This window comes from Typopeltis vanoorti, chromosome 4 (genome assembly GCF_054136105.1).
Source record: "Typopeltis vanoorti isolate ZY-2024b chromosome 4, IOZ_Tvanoo_1.0, whole genome shotgun sequence".
Lineage (NCBI taxonomy): Eukaryota > Metazoa > Arthropoda > Arachnida > Uropygi > Thelyphonidae > Typopeltis > Typopeltis vanoorti.
The window spans coordinates 54421049-54433917 of record NC_143552.1 but is presented as its reverse complement, the minus strand read 5'-3'; the positions used below and the strand labels follow the sequence as shown (position 1 = coordinate 54433917).

Below are 12869 nucleotides of genomic sequence, written 5' to 3'. Positions count from 1 at the left end.
ATATCATTGATATTTGGGATGGGATTAACTGGTGATATAAAACTGTTTTGCAAATAATGCAAAAACTGGAAAGAGTGATGAGGGATCAAGCAGAGGTTGTGGCCTTACAGGAGGAATTGAAAAAGACTGTACTGAGCAACAGTATGGAACTGCCAATTCAATGTTGCAAAGTGTAAGGTTTTTAAATTTGGAATTCTAAGTATATGCTTGGGATGCAACAATGGGATGCAAAGTATATGCTTGGTGAGGAAATTTGGGAAGAAGGTGAGGAGACAAGAGACTTTGCAATGGTTGTGGACAAGGATCTGAAGTTCAGAGGTCACAGCGCACAAGTTACGAAGTCATCACATCAGATTATAACAATGATGAAGAGGACCTTAACGTTAAGAAATAGGGAGGTTCTGTTCATTGAGGTTCATTGTTTAAGGCCTCGAACAGCACTCATCTGGATTATTGTGCACAGATTTGGTCCCCTGCTTTTCATAGTGATGAGGATATACCGGAAAGAGTCCAGTGAGAACCAACTTAGATGGTAACTGGTTTTGGAACGTGGGATAAAGGCAAATCGAGAGAATGAAGTTTGCAAAGCCTTGTAAATAGGAGAGGGGATATGATGGAGACATTAAGTTGATAAAAGGTTGTTACTTGGTTAATGTAAAAAATTTTTCACAGAATGTGAGAACAAATGGACATTCCCTGGAAGCTGTATAAGGAGGATGCGAGCAGGTTGTTTGCATGGAGAATGGTTGGTGAGTGGTATGCATTGCTTTATATGATGGTGGCATGGTTAATGTAAAAAATTTTTCACAGAATGTGAGAAGAACAAACGGACATTCCCTGGAAGCTGAATAAAGAGGATGTGAGCAGGTTCTTTGCATGGAGAATGGTTGGTGAGTAGTATGCATTGCTTTACATGATGGTGGTGGAGGCAGATACACTGAATGAGTTTAAAGCACGATTTGATGGAGTTTGGATGTAACTATGATTGCCTCCCACAATGAGTCTTGACTCTGTGGAGGTCTGGTGTTAATAATAAACACAGCCTAGCAGACAAGAGTTGGAGAGGGATGACTAATGTTTAAGCTGCTGAGGGAAGGAAGTCTATTGCCAAGATAGAGATATTGCACAGTGAAGTAGGTGGCGAGAAAATATAATGTAATTCTGTAAGCTGCATACAAGTCATGTGAACAAGGGAGAAAAAAGTAGACATTTCACATGGAAAGTGATTAATGGGTGTAATGTATTGCTTGAGGGAGTTCACACCAACAATCATACAACAGCAGGTATTTTTCTACAGGAAACTAGGGTTTGCTTCTTGCAAATTGGTCATGAGAACACATGCACAATTTACAGACAAAAAATACTGTTGTTGGTGGTATTGGGTAGTAGATAGAGTTAATGGTGGTAGTAGCGTCATTGTGTATATTTGGAGAATTTAGTAGTGAGGGAGACATGTAGCAGAGTGGACTAGTGTGCCCTCCTGCAATGAGCCATAACACTAATAATATTCAATCAACACAATGAATCTCACTGCTGGCAGTTGATACAGCTACTTGATGGTCATGTCATATAACTTAGTAGAGAATAAAATAAAAACCAATGAGAACTTTATAATATGCTTAACTTATAATATGCTATACTAAGGGTACAAGAGAAAGAAGAAACGTATTGACATTCTTCTTAAAGAGCTGTAAGTTGAAATTGTTGGGAAACACATCATGAGAAAGGCTGTTCCGGAGGACAGAGGTACATAGAATAAATGAGAAGAAGCAGGTTCAGTGAGTTTGCATTTGTACTGTCAAGGGACACTGGACAGCAGCTGCTCTTGTTTTAACAGGCCTAACAGAAAACGGAAGAATGATGTTTGCCAATTCACTGGAGCAGTAACCACATAAGTGCCTGCAGAAGAGACACACAGATGAAACATTGTCTATGAGCCAAATTACTCCCCTCTGAACTGCATCAAGAATTTTTAAGAAAGTTCTAGGTGTGCTATCCCAAATGTGTGTACAGTATATTCTAAGGATGGGTACATTTGGGATTTATATCCAGGCTGAGTGTTAACGGATACTCTTTCCAGCCAAAAGGCTGGAGGTTCGAATCCCCCCCGTGGGCACGGATATTTGTGATTGTCTGTGAAAGTACTAGTGGTGGTAGTCGGCAGTAAATGGCGTTGGTGTTGAAGGTTGGTGGAGTAGTGAGATGAAGAGTTGTAGAGTAGATGCCCTCCCTCGATGAGTCTTTGGACTCCCTGGAGGTGTGATGTAATAATAATAATATAGGGTTAGTAGCTGGGTGGAGGTAAAATAGCTTCTTGAACAGAAAAGAATGCCTACTTTTTTTTAGAAGCTGAAGGAGAAATTGAGGTGATATACTTGTACCAAGAAAGGTTAGAGGTAAATGTCAGTCCAAGGAGAGCAAATTCATCCTGTCTGGTAATATGTGTATTACTGAGGATAAGAGGTGAGCTGAGATCACTTTTGTGAGAGAAAAGGCAGGACTGTTTTTCAGTAGCATTGAAGGTGACTAGGTTATCCTTGCCCTACTGAAGGATGGTATGAAGGTCAGTGTTTAAGGCGGTGTTCGCAAGATGATCTTCATGTAAGAGAAGTCTGGGAACTACATGGCTTGTCAAAAGAGTAGGATGATTGGAGAGTGCTACTGTTGGCAAAGCTATGGATAGAATTTGTTGTGATTGTGCATAGATCATTTATGTATAAGAGGATAGGTGAGAGAACAGGGCACTGATGTACTCCTGCATTAGTAGTAAAGCTCGAATCCATATCCAAACTATATAGTTTGGATATGTTTTAGCATAAAGCACAAATAAGGATGAACTGGAGGGGAGGGAGCAATTTGCAAGATACTATTAATCAAGTATTAAGAAATGAGACTGCTATTGAAGTTCTAGATATAAAAAAAATATTTATTTAGTGGTAGATAAACTGCTTTATAATATTACGCAATTTAATTTCTTAATGAAATTCGTTAAAATAATAACTACGCATCCTGTACAGGAATGTTTCAGAATAAAATTAAGTTTTTTCAAAAGGTTTTAATACAAAAAAGGACCATTATTATGGAATTGATATCTTCGTATTTTTATCGAATTGTATATCATTCATTGCACTAAGTATATTATGTATTTCATAAATTAAGGAGTTTTATCGTGAAATGAAACAAACCGTAATTTTAGAGCAAAATTAATATTACAAAAAAAAAAAAGTAACTGTAAATATAATGGTTAGTGAAATCGCACATAAAATAAAAAAGCGTGCATAATTATTTACAATTTTATTGCTTCAGCCTCATTTTAAAGGGGACTTCGAAGGCGAGGAGGTATGTGCAGAATTTACCTGACCCGTCCACCACAGCGATGACATCCACTATCCTGCCAGCCTTGATCACATAAGCAGCGACCTTCTTTACAGATGCCGTGAATACACTGGATTTCGTTGCATAATACTGAAGAAGAAGAAGCTTGTTTTATACATAGTTGGACATTTACAATAGCAATTAACACAATAATAATACACGCAAGCCCAGATTTCCGTCGGAATTTCGTAGTGTGTACACACCGAAGCATTAACACTTCCATTATCACCCTGCCATTTCTGAGGCTTAGCGTTTGTCATATCCTTTCCAAACGAGTGAGCCCAACTTCCTGTAACTTACTGACAAAAGAGGACGCCACTATGAGACTGTATCAAAGAGAAGTTCAACAGTCTTCTAGAAAAAGGTTAACGAACTACCTTGCGCTCCCAGTGACTGAAACTAAACCAGTTCGCTTCCATGACATTACTGTATCATTGTAAATATTACGATGTTCATTCCAACCAAAAATTTCCAAATGTAAAAAATCATTCATAAAAATGAATATAACTATATACACAACAATGCAGATTAGAGCGATGCAGATTCGTTTACATATGACGTCCTAATAACCAATTTAGGTAGTTCAGATATTGTAATCTCAATGAACTGGAGAATTAAGACCAAAGTTCAGTGGTCAGTCTTTATTAACTTCGAAAGTAAAGAATATACATCTGGTAACTTAATTTCATATAATTCTTCCAATTCCTAGCGCAATTGATAGAACGACAGTACATTGCGCCCTTCGATCGGAAAAGTCTTAATTTCGATTCTCGTCGTGTCGGGAAAAATCTTTACATGGATTTTTTTCAATTGAAGGTGAGTTAGCTGATCTCATACGGAGGTAGCCAACTTTTTTTTGTCCCGGAAACTGGAGAGAAAAATTTAAGGGGGAAAAAAAGGTCCTATGATATTTAGGATGAAATATTTACTTATTAAAACTTATTACAGAGGTTATTACGTGTGTTTGCTTAGTCATGAATTCTCCACAGGTTTCATTCTACAATGAAGTCTTATTGATAGCAAGGCAAGCTATCAATGAACAGAGAGAGAGAGAGAGAGAGAGAGAGAGAGAGAGAGAGAGAGAGTATGCAAACAAATGCCTCAATTAGTAGATCTAAACCCAGAATATAAGTTCCAAGGGAAATTTTTGAGATGCTGGATTAAACCCCAGATTTTCCAAAGAATTCCACATTGCCTGTGCAAAAGTTTAACATGAAAGCCTGAAGAAAGGCTCAGAAAAAGTTCCTTTGCTCTGACAATAGAGTCGAACCTATAACGGTCTTTCTTCTGATGGTCTAAATCTACGAATATACACACCATTTCTACATGGCTATACAGACATGTTCTAAAGGAAATAATAATAAAAATAGCCATTATTATTATTCTTATAAGCTCACATCTGTTACAGCACATTATAGTATCTCTTCGAGTCGTCTCCAGTGCAAAAACATTTTCTAGACAATTTTTGACTGTTCGAGAGTCAGCTGATCTTTGTCATAGCAGATAACATTTTTTATTTGGGGATTCAGATTTTTAACTCAAAAATGATATAAGAATTGATATTCTTTCAGACAATAATGAATACATGTTAGGGATGGGGACCACTATAGCACAGCATTTTAGTTTAAAAAATGTCTATGCAATAATACGTATTCTGGATATCATTGAAAGCTTCAGATTCACTTTCAGCGAGGTATAAGGAGTGAAGGTAAGTCACCCACTGATATTCTAGAAAGTTTGTTAGAGGTAAATAGCTCCACCTTCCCCCATAAAAGGCATTAGATGATTCATTTTTATTGTAATTATTCTTTCTTTTAATAATTATTCCATCCTGCAGAAGAAATACTGCTTAAGGTTTGATTCTGATCAGTGACTACAGGAATCTCAGAGTACTTTTTCTCCCAAGAGAAACTCAGATTTTTAACTATCTAACCCTAGAAAATCGACTGCAGAATACACAGGCATAAATACCAATTGGATTTTAAGAACACCGCCTCTAATTTAGTATACATTCGACGTCAGTCATGTAAAATTCAATCGCTGACGTTGAACTAACAGAGGTATGCTACATGTACAGCCACTGAATTAGAAACATTTATGCAGATGAGCATAAACGTGACTTACGCAGTTTATATGCAAAATACTTGGTCAGGTGCATCACCACGTGTTCTAGACAACTATTCTGGTCAGTAATCATCAATAGTGTTGATCAAAATGAGAAAACAAAGAATCTTCCGGATTTTGATAAAGGGATTATTGTGTGTGCCTTTTCTCTGTAGCCACGAGCAGAGCGAACTGGTTTTTAAAAATGATAACGTAATCCAAGATGTTTAATCAGTAAAAAATAACCCATTTTGCTTGTCTAAGGCGTAACTGTCGTCCTAACCCAGTCCGTCAGGAACAGATTGCTGTCGTCTGAGAAGGCTTGTACGGCAAAAACAGAACTTCGTGTGTGCAGCAGTTTGACTGAAGCATTTAATGAAACTTGTTCCCAAACCTTATCTCACCGCACTATGCGCAGGAAATTGAAGAGGATCGATATTGGCAGTTGCATGCCGATAAGAAAACCACTGATTTCCATGAAGTGGAACGTTCTGAAAGACTAAGACACAGTCATATGGCCTGACAAATAACGATACATTTTATTGTGTGCCTACAGTAGGCAGTGGGTTTGGTGAGAGCCATATGAACCAATGAACCCAGCATGCCTTGTAAACAGAACTCAAGTTCCTGGAGGTGGTGTCATGGTTGTGAGAATGTTCTGTTGGTAGGGAACGGCTCCCTTGATATTGCTGGAAGGTCAGGTGTCCTCCAAGAAATTTCTGGATTTCGTAGCCAATGAAGCCTATCATTGTCAATGTCATCTTTTTGTCCATCAGGTTAGGGTTGTTTCATATATGACAATGTTACTCTCCATCGCACAGCAGTGTTTCAGTGAGCATGACAGTGACTTTCACCTTCTTTCCTGCCATGACAAAGTCCTGATCTGAATCCCATTGAAAATGTATGGGAGATGTTAGAAAAACAGATCTGATAGCAGACACCAATTCCAGATAGTCATTTAAGTGGCTCCATCAAAGCTGGGCCACTTAAATGACTGTCTGGTGAAGCCCTAGTATGATGTAAGCGTAGATATACTCCAACACCATATGGAATCTATGCCAAACTGCATATATGCTGATGTTTGGGGGTTCTTAGAGCACTGATCCGTCGAAATCAAACAAAAAATATTTAAAGAAAATAAGAGAAGTTTATTTAGGAAATTCGACAACCTTGCATGAAAGGAAAATCTCAAACAAAATTCTAATAAAGGATTTAATTTTGTAATTGTTTTAAAAAGATTTCCATGCACACAGATACTGATGATGATCGACTCTGCCATCAAAAGTATGCAGTTGGATTACTTAAAAACGTAATTCCTCCAGGAAGTAACATATCTAAAGTAGAAAAAGCACTCTTGAAATGTTTAAATCTAAACCAAAACATAGTTATTTTGAAACAGACAAGGGCAATACTATGATTATCATGAACACATGCGAATACCCTAATAAAGGGAAATAATTCCTATCCGATAAGCCAATTTATTTGCATATAGTAAAGAACCCTATGGTATCGTTTAAAAACAAAACTTTAAGTCTGTAGATAACATTAAAAGTTGTCAAATAAAACTGCTTCCAACCCAGAAAAAATATTTTACCTGCATACGACAAATAACTGGCTTATTTGTTATGTATGTGGATCGTAGGCTTATTCGCTGTGTACATGGACGATAGAGTTCGATGGACTTCCATATTTGTGGATCTTATTCCTTTACAAATCTAAGTTTAGGTCTACAAACCTGAACGTCCGAACTCTATCGTGATTCCCATAAATGATCTGAGTTATAAATTCGTTAAACACTTGACAACCGAACTCAAGAAATACATCGACAAGACATCATCATGAAAAATAATAAATTGTGAACTAACGCTTTTTAGTTTTTTATAGGGAGTAGGTGAGGGTTTTTAACCCTATCTAGTTTTTCGAAACTGATGAGGCTGTTCACCAGTAGCCAATCAGAGATAGCTGCGCATACTATCCGGAATTATAAACGGCAACCGATGAAGAGACGCGCAACACGTACTACCATGACTTGGTACCTAACCATACGAATATGTTGTTCTGAAATAACATGGGTTCTAGGGTCGATTTTCTTAACATTATTAGACAAAAACCAGAGTTTTCGAGAGAAAAAACCCACTTGCCCTTGTCAGAGATCGACTAAACCCAGGAACTGGTCGAAGAAAGGCTATGAAAAAGCATCCTCAGTCGGCGACTAAACATGAACTTAAGTCTATCTTCGAGTTGCCTAGCGCACAGGATGCAGGCGGCACTTTCAATGATCTACACCAGCCTTCTCCTGGCATTTTAAAACCACTATACAGAACCTTCATTTAGAGCTAAGCGACCGCTTAGTGAGCTTCTATGTATCGTTTTTTTTTTTTTAAACATATTCATATATTCCAGTAGACGATACAATAGTTCTCCTTTCCAAAATTTATTCCGAACATTTTAGGCACTATCTTCAATTGGAAATTTTAATTGGATCATTCATTTCTTTAAACGCGTTGAAGGTATAGCAACGGGTTTTAAATTTCATCCCCACTGCTAAATTATGATGGAATTTTTTGAAACTTTGGTGTTTAATTTGCTCTTCCTCAAACCTCAGGTATACACAATGTATTTGACATTTGGCTTCGTGGTATATACTCACTAACATTTTTGCATTTCTTCAACAATATCCATCCTCGGAGCCTATGTAGCTCAGTGGATGTGGCGTTTTCCAACCACGGCGCTTGGCCGCACGAAGGAAGACTTGGTTTCGAGTCTAGTCGACGACTAGAGGAAATTTTTCTAAGCCTTTTTTCGACCGGTTCCCGAGTTAGTCGATCTCTGGCACGGGCAAGCAGGTTTTTCCTCCCGGAAACTCGGGTTTTTCGTCCTGTAAACTCAAGAAAATCGACCGTAGAACCCACATTATTATTTCAGACATTAAATATATTGTGTTAGGGTTAGGGACCACGAGATGGCGGCACATTTGAGCCGTCTCTGTTCACTGAGTACCGCTTAATTAGTGATAGCTTTGGGCCATCTATCTCTGATTGGTACCAGTGGAGATTGAACTGCCCACTCAGCCTCCAAAAGTTAGATAGGGCAAAATGGCCTCGCCTACTCCCCGTATACGGGAATAAAAAGGCGTTAGCTGATTTTTTTTTTATCCATCCGCTAATTATCTTCATTGTGGAAGAGGAAAATGTGGACGGCTCTAGCCTTACTCGATACTAAAGCAGATGTGACCTCGTGTGTGGTTTGCAATAAGTGCTCACACGTACAGCCAGACACTTACATTCCACTTTAGACAGATATAGTGCATTCCATTTCACACAACTATACTACATATATTAAAATTCCAACTTTCTGTTGGAATTTCAATATATAGTATGTAGCCTCCATGGCAGAGCATATTTCATCCTCAAAACCAGCACCGCACAGGCTCTATTCGCATCATCGAACAAAATGAATACACCGAAGAGTTCTCCTTCTAAACTCATGAAAAATAACAGTAGCCTCCTTCTCCATACCACATTATATATAGACCATAGCATTACTATACATTAAAGGTACAACAGATAAACTTAGCTAAGTAACGAAACGACACAGAATCAGAGCAATATACAAATCTCTAAACAAAGTATGTACCTTCTAGAACGTCTGCTACTAGTGTGGAACTCAATATTTCAGACAGACAAAACGAACTGCCTTACTCATAAACAGAACATAAAAAAAAATATATTTGGAAAGGACAACCAAAACGAGTAATATCTCAACATGACATGTTTTGGAGAATGATCACGTCATCGAATGAAAAAAAAAAGGGGGGGGGGGTCCTTCACAAATCTAAGTTTAAATCACAGAGACAGTTCCTGGAAGCAGCACAAGTTCTACAGAATCGGTTTATTTAATAGAACCAATGGAATAATCTTGCATAGATTTTGGAACACCACCATGTCGCTGTACAGCATTAATAACAAGAATCACCACGAAGAGTGTTACATTCTTCCTCGTACACATGGTAGTCGTATTATCAAAGATGATTGCGTTATTTATGTTTTCACTGAAAGTGTATTGTTAAATTACCTTCAATAATGTTAGCTTGAATTCACGAAAAATCGTAGACTTCTAAATAATATGAATTCAGTCTCTGTATAGTTTTCTGTTCCAGAAACTTCGACATCAAGCTAAGCTTACTTTCTTTACGGAATAAAAGCCTTTAGACGATGCATTATTATTAGTAGTATTAGTAGTAGTAGTAGTAGTAGTAGTAGTAGTAGTTATAGTAGTAGTAATACTAGTAGTAGTAGAGATTGAACTGCTTAGTGTCCAAGAGTAGATAGAGCTAAAACGGCTCACGACTACTCTCCATAAGAGAATAAAACGCGTTAGCTAATATTTAAATTAAGAGCCAGTGTAGCTCGGTGAAAGTATGTTTACACTTCTTAGTGCTAGATCGTCCAAAAGAAGCGCGTCGTGAGTGCGATTCTAGTCCCTGACTAGAGGAACTTTCCTAAGCCTTTTTCAACCGGTTCCCGACTTAATCGACCTCTGGCACGGGCAAGATAGCTCATCCTCCTGATAACTCATGTTTTGTGTCCCAAAGAACCCACACTATTTCAGCCTTTAAAAATATTGTGTTGAGGTTGGAACCAGGAGATGGGGGAAGTATTTAGTCGTCTCTTCACTGCCTGCGGCTTAAATTAGTGATAGCCATGGGCCAACTATCTCTGATTGGCTACCAGTGGTGACTGAACTGCCTACTCGGTCTACAAAAGTTAGATAAGGCTCAAACTGCCTTTCATACTTCCTATACGGGAATGAAAGGCGTTAGCTGATTTTCTTTCCCCACAGACTACATGGAGTCAAGAGAAACATGCATTTCTCTGCTATCCTTGTTTGCAGACTGCTTAACGTACCCACTCTCCAACCAACAGATCGCGAGTTCGAATCCCACTGGGGGTGAATGGTCGCCATTCTTCGTCTCGTATACTGCTATAACCTTTGATATCGCGCAGTATGACCTTTGCTGTCCTTGTGCCATTAAAATAAAAAACCATGAACATTTCTGTGTTCAGGAGTGTCCAAGCCTACGTGCCAGCGAAAACTAAATGATGCGAGGCATTAGGATGGAAGTGTTTATACTGTAGGTAAATCAAAAGCTATGCCGCCATCAATGGCAGGTGGTAAAAAGGTTGGTCGTTTGGTAGAGCCTCTTCTACTAATGGCTCAGTTAAGTAAGTTTGAGCGCGGTTAGTAGTTGGAAGGAGTCCAATCGTTCGATGCTGTTGGCACACTATCCCTTGATGAGTCTTCGGACTCCCTGGAGGTGTCAAATAATAATAATAATAATAACGGAAACTCAGGCGAGTCCATTTTGAATCTATTACTTAATAACAGACAACAAAACGTAAAAGACTGTTCGATGATATTTATTTGAGAACTACCTTGAAAACAGACCGCACAATTTACAGAAAATTTAACCAATGTAAAAGTTTATTAACTTTAATAATAATTAATAAATTTAGTTTAATTATTTGTCCAAGTGTAAAGGATTAAACTAAATTTATTATAGTCTAACCAATTGAAAAAAAAAACTTCCAACATTTTTCTCTAAATCCAGAGTAATTTAACAATAAGGTGAGACACCTTTTGGCAACTAATATAGGTAAATGTGACTTTTGAATTACTTCCACCTTGGTATCATCACTTCTGGGTCTAGCGGCTCCCTCTGACGAGAACTCAATAAAGATCGAAACCGGTCTGGTAGTGGCCCTTCCTTTAATGCATAGCATTATATATGTCTGAAAGAAGATGTGCTTTGCATTATGGGAGATACTGAGACAAGTAGTGATGAGAGCTTGATCCAACTTTACCATGAGTTGCCTCAGGCCTAAAGATACTTTGTTTGCTTACACTTGGATAAAGGATTAAACTAAATTTATTATAGTCTAACCAAGTGGGAAAAAACTTCCAACATCTTTAATAATAATTCTGTAGAAGCACTGCTGATGTTAGAGAGATTAAAAAGCTCAAAAGAATTAACTGAAAGGAAGCAGAGCTTAATTAAAGAAACAACGGAACTACGACAAGAACTAAATTCTATAAAATTACATTATGAACTCCTAAACCAACAACAGCATAAAAATGATCTCTTAACAGATGGTCGTCCAGAAACTGCATCGACTGAACATTTAAGATACATAGTAGTTCATTTAAGCCAGAAAATTGACGCCTCAAATGATATTCCATCAGTTCATCAAAAAAAAATTGGTTTATTGTCATCAAGATTCTCCGTCGTAACTCTTAAACAGCCTGACAAAAAATAACCTCAACAGCTAACAGGATGAAAAAAGCCAGTAGACAACAATGTGAACGGATACCAAGAACATGTCTCCATTTACTTGCCCTTCACACTATATTAACAAGAAACTATTGTACATAGTTTCTGCTAAACTTTCTTTTAAAGTTTGATATTCTTAAAAGACATGCAATTACATAACACGCACTGCAGACTTAACAAATTACAGTACTTACAAAATAAAATGGCAAAACTGATATTCTGGGAACAAAGAGAAGTGCTTACACTGATATGAGCATAAATGACAGAATCCAAAATGTTTAAGGTAAAACACATATGCCACAACACACTCATGCTAACATACACTACTGCAGTCCAATCTATCAGATTGGGCTGATCAAATAATATATCAGATAACAACATCACAGTCAGCAAACTACTTATGATATAAGTATGATCGTCATTATGGAAAAGCTACTCGGAACTTCCACATACATCATATAATCAACAAACTATCATTCGATGAGATAAACCTAGGGATCTACAGAGAGCTGAATGAGCGCTATATCGATATCATAGCGCTATGGAAAATTAGAACATGCCACTGCACATGCCACTTCTACTGAGATACACGGGCACTGTGTCTATGAGGACAAGATGGGCATCTATGGAAGTTGAGTTGGTGCATAGTTAAGAAAGGGGTCATAGTTACTGCTTTCTCTTGCAGAACAGTGAGTGAGCAGCAAAGTTTTTTTTGTCAAAGTGGTTATCTTTTCCAGTAATAGGCCTAGTGGCCTGTTACAGTCTCATTCCATCTCTTTAGAGGCCGTCCTCTATTCCTTCTCCCTTGAGGCGAATATCTCTGTATCTCTCTGGGGAGTCTTCCTTCCTCATTCTTTTTGTATGTTGTTTCCATCTCTCTCTCTCTCTCTCTCTCTATAAAGTTCGATGTAGAGTAAAACAGATATCACCTCAAGTTCCTTTAAGATATCGCTATTTCTTTTAAAGTCTATTATACCAGCTGTTTTGCACATGAATCTCATTTCAGAGCTTAGTCTTTTTCTGTCTGCTTGAGCACGGTCCTAGCTTCCGAACAATTAGG

At 37.9% G+C, this 12869-nt stretch overlaps 1 protein-coding gene across 1 annotated transcript in view; it reads right to left on the bottom strand.

Moving 5' to 3' along the window:
- The window catches only part of LOC150107312 (attractin-like protein 1), a 447772-nt gene extending 444174 nt beyond the window's left edge, over nt 1–3598 (bottom strand). Inside the window, exon 1 of the mRNA XM_090391786.1 lies at nt 3357–3598. Coding sequence (XP_090247912.1) covers nt 3357–3598 — 242 coding nt within the window. The remainder of the gene's footprint in view (nt 1–3356) is intronic.
- Nucleotides 3599–12869: the final 9271 nt, after the last annotated feature.